The following is a 16,869-nucleotide window of genomic DNA, read 5'->3' on the forward strand; positions in this document are numbered from 1 at the left end:
TCCCTGCCCGGCCGCCTTTGTCTCCCCGGTAAAGCTCCTCCCTCAATCATCATCATGATGATGATCACCGCCGCTAAGCGTGAGACGTTTCAAGACTTAAATGAAACAACAGCACGACGTGCCGACAACTGCTGCGAGCGTCATCAGGCGGGCAAGTGATCTCCGGTAGCCGACACAAAGTTGCGCGCGACTTGCACACGCGATGAGGACTGATCACGACTCACGGCGCACGATTCGATGTTTTAATCAACCCCCCTCCCCTCCCCTCCTCCGAAGAATCCATGACCCACAACGCGACTGAATACGAATCGGAGAGTACGATTAATCGATTACCGTACCGCGCGATTATGGGTGCGATTAATTAATTGTTCACTCCTCACCTGGCCTGGCCTCCGAATAGCGCGCGCTCACGTGCCCGGGCCTCTGTGCGACACCTAGGGGTGGGGTGGAGGGGGGTAAGGGTGGGGGTGCGGATAGGGGGGGGGGGGTGTGTGGGAGGGGGGCAATGAGGCATTCACACAGCAGGTGGAAAGGTTGTGTTGAGGTGCGGGGGATGGGTGATTGGACGAGAGGGTGGTTCACTGCAGACACAGGCAAAGATCCCCCGCATAGCCTCAATAATCTTCTGGGACAAGTGCTGCAAAGCGAGCACCTATCAAGGCCGGCACGGCACACGAGCGGGTTGGGTGGTCAACACCACGCCCGACCGCCTTTGTCTCTCCAGTGGCGAAGTTTACACACCACACCAGGTGCTCATTTGTGGCTGAGTCGACCTAGGGGAGGACCAGAACCGCTTCAGATAATCGTCACTGGCGTTGGCCGTGAGCGGGAATCGAACTCGGGCCGAAGCCCTGATTAGTAGCGCAGCGCGCTCACCGCTCCCCTCTTTGTCTTTGCCTGTCCTGTACATGCAGCCTCTTCGTGCGTCTGCGTGTCCGTGCATGTCTCTGCTCTCTCGTGAAGTCAGTCAACCATCAAACCAATCACCGCACCCTTTAATAGGCGCTCGCTGACAGCGCTACCGACTCGGCCCACGTTGGCTCGACAAGGGGGATATCCGTCTCCTTCTCCCATCCGTTCATTATTTTTGTCCTCGGCACATCATCAATTACCCGTCCACTCCTAATTGACGCGCGTGTGGTCACGCGGGGTCACGTGGCGCGCGGGGTCACGGACCCGGTGGATTGTTGGGTAAAGCCACTGCGTGATTATCCCCTCTCCCTTCCTCTCCCTTCCTCTCCCTTCCTCTCTCTTCCTCTCTCTTCCTCTCTCTCTCTCTGTATCATCGTCACCATCATCCCACCATCGTCAGCAATTGTCTGTCAACTGCTGGATGAAGGCCGCCCCACGTCGTCGACATTGCTCACGATCCATCCATCTCCCTCCTGCTCGTGAGCTGCCACTCGTGTCTCCATGCAGGTGCAGGGGAGCAGTAGGGGAGCGGTGGTGTAGCGGTTAGCACGCTGCGCTACGAACACGGCGACCTGGGTTCGATTCCCGCTCACGGCAAACACCAGTGACGATTATCTGAACCGGTTCTGGGTCTCCCCTAGGTCGACTCAGTCTCAAATGAGTACCTGGTGCGATATGTAAACATCGCCACTAGGGAGACAAAGGCGGCCGGGCGTGGTGTTGGCCACCCACCCCCTAGTGTGTTGTGCTGGCCTTTATAGATGCTCGCTAACAGCATTTGCCCCTACAGTCTGTTAAGGCTATACGGGGTGTCTTTGTCTTTTGTGTATATATACCATATACACACACACGTATTCACCAGGGTGGTGAAGTATGGTCAAATAATCTCCACGACCACCCGCACTGCGTGGGGGCGGGGCTCATCTAGCAGTGGATTGGAAAAGGGATCACACGCGGGTGTCATATTTGAGTAGTTTAAAAAATGATGTGATGATGATGATGATGGAAAAGATGATTGTGATGATGATGGTCATGATGATGACGATGATGGTGATGATGGTGACGATGGTCATGATGGTGAGGACGATGATAGTGACGATGATAGTGACGATGATGGTCATGATGATGACGATGGTGATGATGGTCATGATGGTGATGACGATGATACCGCTGCTGATTACGTGCGCACTGTGTGGATGTTCCTTACCGGAGTCTCCCGAGGCTGTGGGGTAGGGGGACTCCCTCGCGGGGGGCGCCTGGGCACCAGGGCCCCCTTGTTGGGGTCGCGACGTGGGGGGCGGCCCGGGGTCCGCGCGGCTAGGAGCTGCAACAAGACAAAGATCCCCCGTGTAGCCTTAACAGACTGTCGGGGCAAGTGCTGTCAGCGAGCACCTATGAAGGCCGGCACGGCACACGAAGGGGGTTGGTGGCCAGCACCACGCCCGGCCGCCTTTGTCTCCCCCTGAGTCAACGTAAAGGAGGCCCAGGACAGGTTCTGATTCTTGGCTCTGATATTAGCCACAGTGTGCTAACCACTGCGCCACCACTCCCGACATTCAGTAGACCCACAGACCTACATTTCCATCAATACAGCGACACACACTTGACACACGCGCGCATGTACATCAAGTAGCAAGAACAATGTTAACTACCTCGCCTGGTATACAGGAGGTCGTGGGATCAATCCCGACCCTGACGCCTGCTGCTGTAAATTTGAAGTTTGCGTGTCTCTCTCCCTGTAATCACGTGGATTTTTCTCCGGGTCCTCCTCCGGTTCCCCCCCCCACCTCCACATTTAGAATCAACAGCACACGTCTAAAGCATTTGGCTGCTGTGAATTTCCACACGATGATAAGCCACTTCGTTGAGCTATCATTTATGGCCAGGTCGCTTCGGAAAAAGAGTTAAATAGCTCAGTGGGGCTTACTTGGTAAAATAAAATAAAACGGTTCGTTTTAGTTTTAAAAAATATATAGTTTTAGTTTAGGATGGGAAGGAGGGGAGAGGGGGGGGCAGGAGGAGGGGAAGGACTAGGCAGGAGGGAACAGGGGGAGGAGGGCGGGGGAAAGGAGGAAGGAGGGGGGAGGAGGGAGAAGGGAGGGGGCAAGGGGGGGCGAGGAGGGAGGGGGTGGATGAAGGAGGGGGTAGGGTGAAGGGAGGAGGAGGGAGAGGGGAGGAGGAGGAGGGAGAGGGAAGGAGGGTGCACTGCGTAGGCTGACCCCGGTCACGACTAATTCAGAGCCCACGGCCTCCCCTGGAGGGGGGGGGGGCCCGTGGGGGAGGGGGGGGGGCCCGTGGGGGAGGCTGCTGCAATCTCACGGGTCCCAAATAGAGAGGTAAGAGCCGTGTTGATGACATCTTTCCCTGCTCGGTGATCCTCAATTATTTAGCGCGTTTCCTTTGAAGTCCAAGTTTTGAAGTTTATGGGGGGTTTTTTTGTTTCGCCGGATGAGAAATCATGAGTGCGAGTGTGTAGGCGTGGTGCTGGCCACCCACCCACCCGCGTGCCACACTGTGCCGGCCTTCTTAATCGGTGCTTCTACACGCTACGAACAGCGCTTGCCACCAACACCCTGCTGAGGCTATACGGGGGATCGTTGCCTTTGCAATGACAGAAAGATCGTTATAATTTTCTAATTTGCCAGATTGAAACGGATTATCTGGTGGTGGTGGCAGTGGTGCTAGAGCATAATCAACAACAACAACAATCGACAACAACAAATTAGAAACATTAGTCAATAACACCGCTTGGCCTTAAAGGAAAAAGTAAATGATAGGTGACGTTTTCGGCAATGGTCCTTCGTCGCGATATATTTGTATCTATAAGTCTTTGTGCCAATCTATGTGTCTCTATATGGGTATCTTTGAGTTGATGGGTCTCTGTGTGAGTCTATGACTCACACAGAGACCCATCTGAATTAATGATGGTGGTTACAATGATGAATTGATGATTATGGTGATACATTGATGCATTTATGATTATAGTGATTCATTGATGGTGAACGATATTGATGATGAATTGATGATGAATGATGATTATAATGATGAACTTATCATGATGAATTGATGATCATCCTCACCCCCTGACGAGGTACGTGTGACGTCATGAGCCGTCTCGTCTCCTCGTCCCCCGGGCTCGCCGCCCACGTGACCCGAGTCGTGCGCGCGGTCACGTGACGACGCCGCGGGGGGGCGAGCCCCCCTCGAAGCGGGCGGCCCCGCCCCTTCGCCGCCCCCCAATCCTGGGCCAACCCCCAACATCAAAGTTCACCATCGTCATCATAGTGGTTATCATCATGACGACTGCCATCATCATCATCAACTCGACTCCAGTCAAAATAACATCATCACCACCACAACCTCCAGCATAATTCATCATCGCATTCAACATCACCACCATCATCTCTGCCATCATCATCACCACCACCAATACCACCATCATCATCCCTACAACCACCACCATCACTACACCATTATAATCACCATCAACATCATCTCTGCCATCATCATCACCACCACCATCATCCATGTCACGTGAGGACGCGCGCAACGCACCGTGTGTCACCTCCCCGCGCCGCGGTGGGGGCCGCTGGCCCCTCCCCCGCGACCCCTCGTCCCCCCCATCACCCTCCCCTCCGGGGGATTCGGAAGCTCCTGCGGCACAAGAGGAGGGGCGGGGGATGGGGGCGGGGGATGGGGGCGGTATGACCCATCGGCATACACAGAGACCCATAGACTTACATAGAGACCCATAGTCTCAGAGAGACCCTTGCCTCACGCTCGGAACACCCATTGGTTAAAAGACGCATGCGTGGTAGCCAATTAGGGGGTGACTGGGCTGTGATTGGCTCAACTTGCACGTGTTATTATTATTGTATAATATCAATGTTATTGTATCATTATTATTAGTTCGGCGTTTCAAGTTAATCGGAAACCGTGCGACGGAGGCGGTAACTTGCTCGCGATTGGTTGGACTTGCACGCGTGGAGGAGGAGGAATTCATTCGTCATCGCCCCCCCCCGCAGATGATGTTTGCCGACTCGCCATTGGTCGATTTGTTTGCTCGCCTACCATTGGTCGATTTGTTTGCTCGCTCACCATTGGTCGATTTGTTTGCTCGCTCACCATTGGTCGATTTGTTTGCTCGCTCACCATTGGTCGATTTGTTTGCTCGCTCACCATTGGTCGATTTGTTTGCTCGCTCACCATTGGTCGATTTGTTTGCTCGCTCACCATTGGTCGATTTGTTTGCTCGCTCACCATTGGTCGATTTGTTTGCTGACTCACCATTGGTCCGATTTGGCACGCCTTTGCCAATCGAGCGGCCGCTTCGCCTGGCGCCGTGCGCAGAGGTCTGATTGGAAGCGATTCGGTCGAGGCAGCCCCCAGGGGCAATGATTGGCTTCGGGTGGAGCTGAGCTCCCCATTGCCTAGGGATGGCTTCGGAGCTGTGAAATAAAACGAGACTTTTTTTCATACTCTTTGGTTCTTTCGGAAAAGTCACGTAGGTATAAAATAAAATAAATCACGACGTTTCGATCGCAACACAAGCAATCATCATCAGGTGGGAAAGCACAGCAATATTTTTTTTTTGCTGAAGTGGGAGAGAGATCATATTTTACCAGGTAAGGCCACACTAAGCTATGCAGTTCTTGTTCAGAAGCTGCCTGGCTATCACCAATAATGGCTCAACGAAAGTGGCATATCGTCGTGTGGAAATGTACAGCAGCCAAATGCTGATAAACGCGTGGTGTTGATTCTAAATGTGGAGGGGAAAACCGGAGGACCCCCGGAGAAAAAAAATCCACGCCACCACGGGGAGAGCGAGTGAGAGAACATGCCAACTCCGCATATACCGTTTAACACGTAGGCTTTCGCGACCAATATTATTCATAACGTCGAAATTAAAATTGTAAATATTGTGGATTTACTCTCCAACACACCGGCGGGCTGAAGTAGTAACTAATTGGCGCGTAGTTTACGTGACAAACCTTGCTGGTTGTGTCGGGTGGTGGAGGGGTTCGACACATTTATACTTCCGAATATATATAACAGGCGTCAGGGTCCAGATCAAACCCACGACCTCCTGTAGACCAGGCGAGGGAGTTAACATCTCTTGCCCACAGGCGGTGGCGCTACCGCGAACCGCGAGGCCGTTTCACGCTGTGAGCAGAATCCTCCACCCACGGATCATCAGCGATGATGATGCGACCCAATCGTTCCGTGCGCGTGCGTGAGATGGGCGGTAGCAGCGGCGTGTGTGTGTGGGGGGAGGTGGGGAGGTGGTAGGAAATTTAATCCAGCAGTGGATTGAGACCGTGGCTGCTGCTGCTGCTGCTGATGATGATTCATAATAGCCAGAGTTGTGGAATTCACCACAACTCTGGCTGCACGCCTGATGATGCTCGTTGTAATTACTGGCGAAACGTCGTACTCGAATTGTAAATGTTGTGGCTTCTCCAAGACGCAACCGGCGTGCTGTAGCGGTAACGAATTGCCACGTTTTGTTCACATGTCAAACCTTACCAAGTGGCTCTGTCGGCTGGTGGAGGGGTTTAACGGCGCATTCATAAAGAACGCGATCTAACCCAACAACAACCTCGACGACGGATAACATTGGTCGCGAAAGCCTCCTGCGTGTTAAAATGATGACGACGACGACGATGACGATTGGTGGTGTAAATCTCGTACCGCGCCTGCGAGCGCGCTGCACGGAGGATGAGGAGGAGGCGGCGCTGTCGGTCCGGGTCACGCGCTCCTCGCCCCCCGACTCTGCACGAGGTCAGGGTCAAGAGGTCATCGGTGGATCGCGTTCACGGCCAAGAGAATGTGCAAATGCGAGGACGCATCTTTATTTAACACGGAACTTGTACGTGTGTCTGAACTTCTTTCGCACCGTACGTAGCCAACCGTGCTAAATGGAGGTGCAGGGGAGGGGAGGAAAACAAACTAACACACACAAATCAGTTCTAAAAGAATAAGTTTGTCAATCTGGATGATTTAAAATTGCATCGCTTCCAGTGGCTTCCTAATATCGGAAGGAAGAGCGTTCCAGACGGCCGCAGAAGCGCATCTGAACGCGCGCGATGCGGTGACCACCACCTTTGTTCGATGGCCGAGCCAAAAGCCGCTACTGCGAGGATGACCGGAGTACGTGTGTGATGGTTTTTGTTCCTTGACGAGCAAGGGGTATTGCGGTCCATTTGTAGCAAGCACTTTAAACATCAATATCGTCATCATCATCGCGTGAAATCTGAAATGTTTCCGATCCAGAATAAAAACACATTCCTGCGGAGGGAGCTGGTAGGAACGTTGGGTTGCTCGGTCAATGGCCAGGGTCAACGGCGGCGTGGTGTATTCCGCAAATATGGCCGACTGTGAGGGCGGGCACAAGTCGGCGTGAGTAGGTTAAACGTTGAGTTTTATAAGGGCACCACGGGGTGACCAGCCCCTCCCCACCCAGCCCCACCCCTCCCACCCCCCACCCAGCCCCTCCCCACCCTCCCCTCTCCACCCAGCCCCACCCATTTTTGGATGCACGACGGACGGACACAATAATCCCCCTGTGGGCTGGTGTAACCAGGAGGTTCCTACCAGTATTAATTTAATCTTCAGCCGCGTGGTGGTTACTACGCTGCTGCGCGTGGCTGCCTATAACCCAGCTCTGTGGAGGGTTGGTGGATCACGCACGGATGTTGTCCAACTCCCTTCCCGTGGGCGCTCTAGGAGAAGGCGGTACAGCAAAGGGTGGACTAATCGCCATCTGTTTAACTTCCCGTACAGGGATAGAGTGTTTCCCCCTCGCACGCATGGGGTTTCCTCCAGGTGCCCCCCCCTACCACCCTTAACTTTTGATAAATTTTTTTACTCTAAATTTCCACAAGGTGATAAGCCACTTCGTTGAGCTATCACTTGTGGCCAGGTCGCTTATGACAAAAGAAGCTAATTGCTAAGTGGGATTTACCTGGTGGAATTAAAACAGTGAAGATATATTTCAAGTGATGTCTTTACCTTTCCTACACTTTGCACTCGTATCATGTTTTTGTACCGTTGTGGTAACGTCGTGACCCCGTGCCCCTTACTGAACATCTGCGAAAAAAAGAGCTTAATAGCTCATCGGATTCCTCCTGCAGTTTAAACAAATATTCTAATTCCCCCCCCCCCCACTCCTGATGCCTCCCCCCCGCGCTCACCCGGAGTGGCGAGCTCCTCGGCGCTGCTCGGGGAGGCGAGGGAGCCCTGGGAGGGCAGCACGTACTTGGGCAGCCCCTTGAAGAACCACGCGCCTGAGCGCTTCCACAGCTGCCCTCGGGGATTGGGGGGAGGGGATAGGAAGAGGGGGTACAGGTGACGGGGCAGGGGGGGTAGAAAGTGGGGGTACAGGTGACGGGGCAGGGGTAGTGAGAGGGGGTACAGGTGACGGGGCAAGGGGGTAGGAAGAGGGGGTACAGGTGACGGGGCAAGGGGGTAGGAAGAGGGGGCACAGGTGACGGGGCAGGGGTAGGGAGAGGGGGTACAGGTGACGGGCAAGGGGGTAAGTAGAGGGGGTACAGGTGACGGGGCAAGGGGGTAGGAAGAGGGGGCACAGGTGACGGGGCAAGGGGGTAGGAAGAGGGGGGGTACAGGTGACGGGGCAAGGGGGGTAGGAAGAGGGGGTACAGGTGACGGGGCAGGGGGGAGGGAGAGGGGGTACAGGTGACGGGGCAAGGGGGTAGGAAGAGGGGGTACAGGTGACGGGGCAGGGGGGGTAGCAAGTGGGGGTACAGGTGACGGGGCAGGGGGGAGGGAGAGCGGGCACAGGTGACGGGGCAAGGGGGTAGGAAGAGGGGGTACAGGTGACGGGGCAAGGGGGTAGGAAGAGGGGGTACAGGTGTCGGGGCAAGGGGGAGAAGAGGCTGACGTCCACACCACGCACTTTCTCGCCCTCGCGCCAGCCAGCCAGGAAGCCAGCTAGCTAGCAAAACTTGTTTTTTTCTCATATCGAAAAAAAACCGTATTATTGTAAGTACGAGTCTTTGTCAGAATTTTTTGGTGCGTATTTTTTTAAATCAGAATATTCATTGATACTGGAAGGATCCCATGAGCTACACAGCCCTTTTTTTTCAACACGTGTCCAGTCGTGTTTACGGATAACATCGGTGGTGGGACCCAATTTGATCGGCGTGTCGCGTGTCGCGGTGCCGCCACTACCTCCCGCTGCTCGTTGCAAAGGCGGCACATCCACACGCGGCTCTGCTTGCGAGTCGACGTTTGCACCCCGCACCTCCCGCACACGCTCTGCAACCAACACGGTGGGGGGGGGATACACAAAAACAACAAAGACAAAGGTTCCCCCTTGTAGCCTTAGCAGACTGCTGGGGCAAGTGCTGTTAGCGGGCAGTAACAATTGAAGGCCGCTTCAACACACCGGTGGGCTAAAGCAGTTTCACGCTTCAACACACCGGTGGGCTAAAGTAGTGAACTATTTGTCTTTTGTCAACGTGACACTTTCTTGCTGATTGGCCGTGTCGGGTGGTGGAGGGTTACGACACATTTATAAATAACGCGATCTAAACCCAAAAACGTTGATTATGAATGGTTGTTATTGTTTGACTTGGATCCCACTGGGATTTTTGCACACAGCGTTAATGTACGGTGCTTTTTTCTGGAAGATTTTACTGGTTTTCCTGGATGTTTCTGTTACGCGTCGTCACTTAAAGATGTTCTTTGTTCATGTTTTAGTTTGTTGCGGTTGCACCCGAGTCAAGAGCCGCATGGCTCACAGGGCTATATCGGTCCATGTGTGTAAGTCGATGTGCGTGTGTGTACGTCGATATGTGTGTGTGTACGTCGATGTGTGTGTAAGTCGATGTGTGTGTGTGTGTGTAAGTCGATGTGTTTATGTGTGTACGTCGATATGTGTGTGTGTAAGTCGATGTGTTTATGTGTGTACGTCGATATGTGTGTGTGTAAGTCGATGTGTGTGTGTGTGTGTCCGTCGATGTGTTTGTGTGTGTAAGTCGATGTGTTTGTGTGTGTACGTCGATATGTGTGTGTGTGTACGTCGATGTTTTTTGTACGTCGATATGTGTGTGTGTGTAAGTCGATGTGTTTGTGTGTGTACGATGTGTGTGTAAGTCGATGTGTTTGTGTGTGTACGATATGTGTGTGTGTGTAAGTCTGTGTGTGTTTGTGTGTGTACGTCGATATGTGTGCGTGTGTAAGTCGATGTGTGTGTACGTCGATATGTGTGTGTGTCTTTATCGCCCGGGCAACGCCGGGTACTTCCCGCCGGTACCCAATCAATGAAACTGAAACGAGACCGCGCTGTTGGTTCTGTAGGCAGACAGCGCCCTCTAGCGCCAATCCTCGAGCGACGCCCGCGCGACGTGAATCCGACGTTCGCGATTTTTCTTTGATCCCTTCCCTAGCCCAGCCAATGATGCTGCAGGCGGTGTCTCCATGGGTCGTCCGCCGTGGTCTCGTCCACTGCTGGATGAGGGCCTCCCCTCCTAGCCGTGCGCGTTCGTTGGCTAATTGGCCGCGCTCTCGCCGAAGAAGAACCGGTGGCGTGCTTTGGGTTCAGACGGAGGAACCGAGACGGGAGCGGTGGTGGGTGCAGCACGACGGTGGGTGGCGCTCTGCTGCCCGCAGTGTCACGAGCAGCGGTGACAGCAGCAGCAGCAGAAACCCGTGGTGTTGAACGGGCGGTCATGCGGAGCACTCGAACCATCTCCACTCGATCCCCCTCCACCCGAACCCCTCCAACCCCTCCCCTCGATCCCCCTCCACTCGAACCCCTCCCCTCGAACCCCTCCACCCAACCCCTCCACCCGAACCCCTCCACCCGAACCCCTCCACCCGAACCCCTCCCCTCCCCTCGATCCCATCCACTCGAACCCCCTCCACCCGAACCCCTCCACCCGAACCCCCTCCACCCGAACCCCTCCCCTCGATCCCATCCACTCGAACCTGCGCCTTCCCTGCTTGAAGTCCCGAAATGAGACACGCGGTGGCGCTCCGGTGATGTCTGAGTTGTGGTCTGGGACTGTTGTTGTTGTTGTTGTCTTGGTCTGGGATTGTTGTTGTTGTCTTGGTGTGGTCTGGGACTCATCTTCTTGGTTCTTTCGGTAAAGTCACGTAGAAGGGAAATAAAAGAATAAAAATAAAACATAATAAAATACAGTTCTCACGACGTTTCGGCCACAACGCAAGCAGCCGTCCTCAGGTGAAGAATAAGAGAAAAATGGTCTGGGGTTGTTGTTGTTGTCTTGGTGTGGTCTGGGACTGTTGTTGTTGTCTTGGTGTGGTCTGGGACTGTTGTTGTTGTTGTTGTCTTGGTGTGGTCTGGGACTGTTGTTGTTGTTGTTGTTGTCTTGGTGTGGTCTGGGACCGTTGTTGTTGTTGTTGTCTTGGTGTGGTCTGGGACCGTTGTTGTTGTTGTTGTCTTGGTGTGGTCTGGGACTGTTGTTGTTGTTGTTGTTGTCTTGGTGTGGTCTGGGACTGTTGTTGTTGTTGTTGTTGTTGTTGTCTTGGTGTGGTCTGGGACTGTTGTTGTTGTTGTCTTGGTGTGGTCTGGGACTGTTGTTGTTGTTGTCTTGGTGTGGTCTGGGACTGTTGTTGTTGTTGTCTTGGTGTGGTCTGGGACTGTTGTTGTTGTTGTCTTGGTGTGGTCTGGGACTGTTGTTGTTGTTGTCTTGGTGTGGTCTGGGACTGTTGTTGTTGTTGTCTTGGTGTGGTCTGGGACTGTTGTTGTTGTTGTCTTGGTGTGGTCTGGGACTGTTGTTGTTGTTGTCTTGGTGTGGTCTGGGACTGTTGTTGTTGTTGTCTTGGTGTGGTCTGGGGCTGTTGTTGTTGTTGTCTTGGTGTGGTCTGGGGCTGTTGTTGTTGTTGTCTTGGTGTGGTCTGGGACTGTTGTTGTTGTTGTCTTGGTGTGGTCTGGGATTGTTGTTCTTGTCTCTCTCTTGCACTCATGTCGTTTTGTTGTTGTTGTTGTATCGGTTGATGCTGTAACTCGCTGACCTGCCCCTATCGGGCATCTGTGAACAAGAGCTTTATAGCTCCTCGGATTTCTTCTCCTCCAGTCCCGATCAATATCCTGATTCTGATATGGACTCCCCCCCCCTCACCTACCCCTCCCCCCACCTACCCCCCCCCCCCCACCTACCCCTCCCCCCACCTACCCCTCCCCCCACCTACCCCTCCCCCCACCTACCCCTCCCCCCACCTACCCCCCCCCCACCTACCCCCCTCCCACCTACCCCCCTCCCACCTACCCCCTCCCACCTACCCCCTCCCACCTACCCCCTCCCACCTACCCCCCTCCCACCTACCCCTCCCCACCGTCGTAGTCACACGAAGGCCGCCGGTCGTAAATAAATTCGAAAAAATAAATGAAATGCGAAAGCGAGCGAGGGAATCGTAAATCCCCAACACCAGGAGGAGGGGGGGGGGGTAGGGGGGAGGAGGAAAAGGGGGAGGAGGAGGGGGGAGGAGGAGGAGGAGGAAAGAGTAGTTGCTCTCAATGTTGTTGTTGTTGAAATATGACTGCACGGACAACAATCACTCGAGCGGGAGATGCGTTCCATCGCCGTGTTCCACGCGCGCGCGTCGATTCCTCCCCGCCCGCCTTGGCACCAAGTTCCTTGGCCCCTCTCACGGCACCGGTTACAGAAGCTACAGCATCAGCAGCCCGTAAGTCAAATGTTACGATGCCGTTTGGGAAGTCGCTGCTCCGTGTAATTTCTCCCGCTTCGCAGACGACAAAAAAAACATAACACGCAATTTGCCATCGCCCCCCCCCCCCCCCCAAATGGGGTAATTAGTAAACAGTTACACGGCGCGCACGCCGTGTGCGCGCCTCCGTCGCCTCGCGGATTGAACCAGAATATGCATTCTACTGTAGGAATCCGATGAGCTATGAAGCGCTATTTCACAGACGTCAAACGCAGGCTCCCCCCCCCCCACCTCTACCTCTCTCTTTCCCCACCACGACCTCTCTAAATTTTCTCCACAGAAGATCTCTCGCCTCCCCTAAACCCCCCACTACCGAACTACTCCCGTGCAGGTGCCAGACTGCTCACACACACACAGACACACACATACAGACACACACACACACAGACACACACACACAGACACACGTGCATGGGACCACGTCTCCCGATACGCAATTACGATCCAAGGATAAATTACATCCGCGCACTCGCTCCTGCCTGCATCTCCCCGCTCATCTCACTCTACTCTCCTCCACACACTCTCCTACCTCTCCCCTCTCTTCTCGCTCCACTCCCCTCCACGCACTCTCCTACCTATCCCCTCTCATCGCACTCCACTCCCCTCCACGCTCTCCCCACTCATCTCACTCCACTCCCCTCCACGCTCTCTCCTGCCTCTCATCTCACTCCACTCCCCTCCACGCTCTCCCCTGCCTCTCATCTCACTCCACTCCCCTCCACGCTCTCCCCTGCCTCTCATCTCTCTCCACTCCCCTCCACGCTCTCCCCTGCCTCTCATCTCTCTCCACTCCCCTCCACGCTCTCCCCCCTGCCTCTCATCTCACTCCCCTCCACGCTCTCCCCACTCATCTCACTCCACTCCCCTCCACGCTCTCCCCTGCCTCTCATCTCTCTCCACTCCCCTCCACGCTCTCCCCTGCCACTCATCTCACTCCACTCCCCTCCACGCTCTCCCCTGCCTCTCATCTCTCCCCGAAGCCCGCAGATGAACGGCCGCTCGCTGCGGGAGGTCGTAGCCCCATTCTACCGTTCGCGTCATCTGGAACACTGCCCCCTCGCCATCCGTGCTGCGTGGTGGACAGATGGCTGTGTATATATATATTTTAACAAGACTAAATTAAATATACTCGGGGAGAATGCGATTTCTAATGATGCACACTTGCATTAAGTGGTGGGCCAGATTGTTGTTTAATAAATATATCACCTGCAGCTGCATCGATTCCTCTGTTGTACGGTACTTCTAAGGGGCACCGGAGTGGAGGGACGGGGATGTGCAAGTCAACACGTGCGACCCCTGGTGGCCGAGAGACGCGGGGCAGGGCCCCTGTGCTGGGACGCGGTGGAGCAATCCGATGAGCTAGAAAGCTCTTTGTCCACAGAAGCCCGGTAGGTTTCACAGATGTCTTGGATGAGTAAGCTGGTGCGGTGCGTATGAAACATCAGTACTGGGGGGAGGGAGACAAAGGCGACCGCGCGTGGCGTTGGCCATCCACCCCCCCCCCCGTGTGTCGTGCCGGCCTTCATGAGGTTGCTACTCGCCAGCAGCAACTTGTCTCCAACAGTCTGTTGACGGGCCACCACCGCCACCGTCTCGTGTCCACGCAGCAGTGCGCGTCGCGCCGCTCGGAATGGCGAATTGGGTTTTTTAAAAAATGTTGATGCCGAGGTCGAAAACTCAAATGTCTCTTCTTGTTGTTGCCTTGGTTTGCCGCTTCCTTGGGGATGGGAGGGATCATTTGATTGATCGAGGGGATGGGGGTTGAATGGGGGGGGGTTAATTTATTTAAATCCCCCGTGCGCGTGTCCCGTGCGCGAACCCGCACCTTCTTACAGTCGTGGCAGACGCGGCTCGAGTCGCCGGTCCCCAGCGCCCCCCCACAGAGCGCGCAGCCCCCCTCGGCGCCTGCCGTGGGGCCCCCCACGGCGGTCTGACGCAGCCCCTCCACCCTCTCCACGAGCATCCTGCTCCCACCATCAACAACAGCATCAACATTATCAATCATAACATCAACACCATCAACAACAATCTGAACAACAACAATATCATCAACATCATCGTCGTCAACAACAATAATCAGCAACATCAATAACAATATCGTCAACAACAATATCAACAACATCATCATCAACAACATCAACAACAAAATCTTAATTAAACACAGGCCCGGCTCCAGCTCATCTCACATGGGAGTGGTGGTGGGGGGGGACTGGGAGAGGGGAGGGGTTCGGGGGGTGGGGGGTGGAGATGAGGAGGGGGGGCTGGGTGGAGGAGGGGTTCGGGGGGTGGAGATGAAGGGGGGGGGGGGGGATGAGGGGTCTGGGGGTGGGGGGGGGGATGAGGGGGGGGGCACGCTGAGGAGAGTGAGCCCAGGGTGTTGGCAATGCGACGTTTGTATTTGGTGCAGAGCTCTCGGCACAGAACGCCCGCCTCGAGCAACTGGGCCACGATTCGGGAACACCACCACCACCATCATCACCACCATCACCACCACCATCATCACCACCATCATCACCACCACCACCATCATCATCATCATCACCACCGCCATCACCACCATCACCACCGCCATCACCACCACCATTACCACCATCACCATCATCACCACCACCACCATCACCATCACCACCACCATCACCACCACCATCACCACCACCACCATTACCACCATTACCACCATCACCACCATCACCACCACCATCACCAATAGCATTGTCATCGCAATGCACCTCCGATTATCGCGGTTGTCCACGTACGGTGCGAAAGAAGCTCAACGTACATCCTCGACGTGACACAATTGACGTGCTTATAATGCACATCGATGCCTCTCACCCTCATCATGAATCTTAGAACATCACCGCGTGTGGCGTGTGGTGTACGTGCTGCGTCTATCGGTAAGAGTCGTGGGGGGGGGGGGGGTGCGTGGTGTCCTGGTGACGTTGGGGGAGCGGTGGCGTAGTGGTGAGCGCAATCCGCTACGAAACCGACGGTCCGGGTTCGATTTCCGCCGCGCGGCCAATAACACCGCCCAGAGGATGATGTGACCCGCTCCTGGGCCTCCCTTGGGTTGACTCGGCCTTCAAACGAGTACAGTACCTGGTGCGATGTGTATAAAACATTTCCGCTGGGGAGACAAAGGCGGCCGGGGCGTGCGTGAAGCTACCCCCCCCCCCCCACCTCGTGTGCCATGCCGGCCTTCAACGGCGGTGCTCGCTAGCAGCACTTGCCCCCAACACTCCGTTGGCTCCTACACGCACCGGGGAATCTTTGTCTTTGTGTCCCTCTGCATCGTGGGGTTTGACTTGGAAGTGAGGCAGTAGGGGGGGGGGGGGGCTGGAGGGGTTTAGAGACGACCCCCCCAAGACTCTCGCCCCCCCCCCCCCCCCCCTTGGCGTATGGTCGTCACTTTAATAAATGTGTGCTCCCTGCAGACGTGAATCGACGGTGCACTCCGCCTTATTAATCTCATTAATGGGGGGGGAGTGGGGGGGGTTCTGTGGGGGTCCAGGGGTATCCGTGCCACGTGGGCAGCGCCGCACTGCGCTGCGGGCCCTCCCCCCCCCCCCCCGAGTTCGATTCCTGCCCCAGCAGGTGACGTTTGACTGCAGCGAGAGAATTATTGTAGTTTTTTTATTTGTTTAAATCGCAACCGATCCTGCCGGGTCGTCCCACTGCAGAGTCTCGTCGATTTTGCTGAGCCTGCCTTTGTTTATTTGTATATATTATGAGTACCTGGTGCGGTGTGTAGTAAAGGATCGACACTCGGGGAGACAAAGGTGGCCGGGCGTGGTGCTGGCCACCCCACCCCGATCGTGCGCCGTGCCGGCCTTCGTAGGTGCTCGCAAACAGCACTTGCCCCAACAGTCTGTTAAAGGCTATACGGGAGATCTTTGTCTTTTCTTTGTGTCTGTGTGCCTATGAAGGCGATCTGCGTGCACGTCTCAATATGTGGGATAAGCGGTGGTGTAGTTAGCGCACGCCGGCGAGTTGTGGTGATGGTGTTGGAGGTGGTGTTGGTGGTTTTGGTGTTGGTGGTGGTGTTGGTGGTGGTGTTGGTGGTGTTTGTGGTGGTGGTGTTGGTGGTGGTGGTGGTGTTGGTGGGGAGCGGTCGTGTAGCGGTTAGCGCGCTGCGCTACGAACCCGGCGACCCAAGTTCGATTCCCGCTCACGGCCAAACCAGTGACGATTATCTGAACCGGTCCCGGGCCTCCCATAGGTTGACTCGGCCTCAAATGAGTACCC

The 16,869-nt window shown here is 55.1% G+C and overlaps 1 protein-coding gene across 2 annotated transcripts in view; it reads right to left on the reverse strand.

The window, feature by feature from the left end:
- The window catches only part of LOC144933019 (rabphilin-3A-like), a 102,564-nt gene that overhangs the window by 40,065 nt on the left and 45,630 nt on the right, over window positions 1-16,869 (reverse strand). Inside the window, exons 5-12 of one of the 2 annotated variants that reach the window (XM_078857450.1) lie at window positions 14,453-14,591; window positions 9,103-9,189; window positions 8,106-8,214; window positions 6,604-6,684; window positions 4,468-4,566; window positions 3,993-4,154; window positions 2,120-2,236; window positions 381-434 (exon numbers count right to left, since the gene is read on the reverse strand). In XM_078857450.1, the coding sequence (XP_078713576.1) occupies window positions 381-434; window positions 2,120-2,236; window positions 3,993-4,154; window positions 4,468-4,566; window positions 6,604-6,684; window positions 8,106-8,214; window positions 9,103-9,189; window positions 14,453-14,591 (848 nt within the window). Of the gene's footprint in view, window positions 1-380; window positions 435-2,119; window positions 2,237-3,992; window positions 4,155-4,467; window positions 4,567-6,603; window positions 6,685-8,105; window positions 8,215-9,102; window positions 9,190-10,582; window positions 10,634-14,452; window positions 14,592-16,869 lie in introns of those variants that run through there. The other variant, XM_078857451.1, reaches the window with a different exon arrangement.

Source organism: Lampetra fluviatilis, chromosome 6 (genome assembly GCF_964198595.1).
Source record: "Lampetra fluviatilis chromosome 6, kcLamFluv1.1, whole genome shotgun sequence".
NCBI lineage: Eukaryota > Metazoa > Chordata > Hyperoartia > Petromyzontiformes > Petromyzontidae > Lampetra > Lampetra fluviatilis.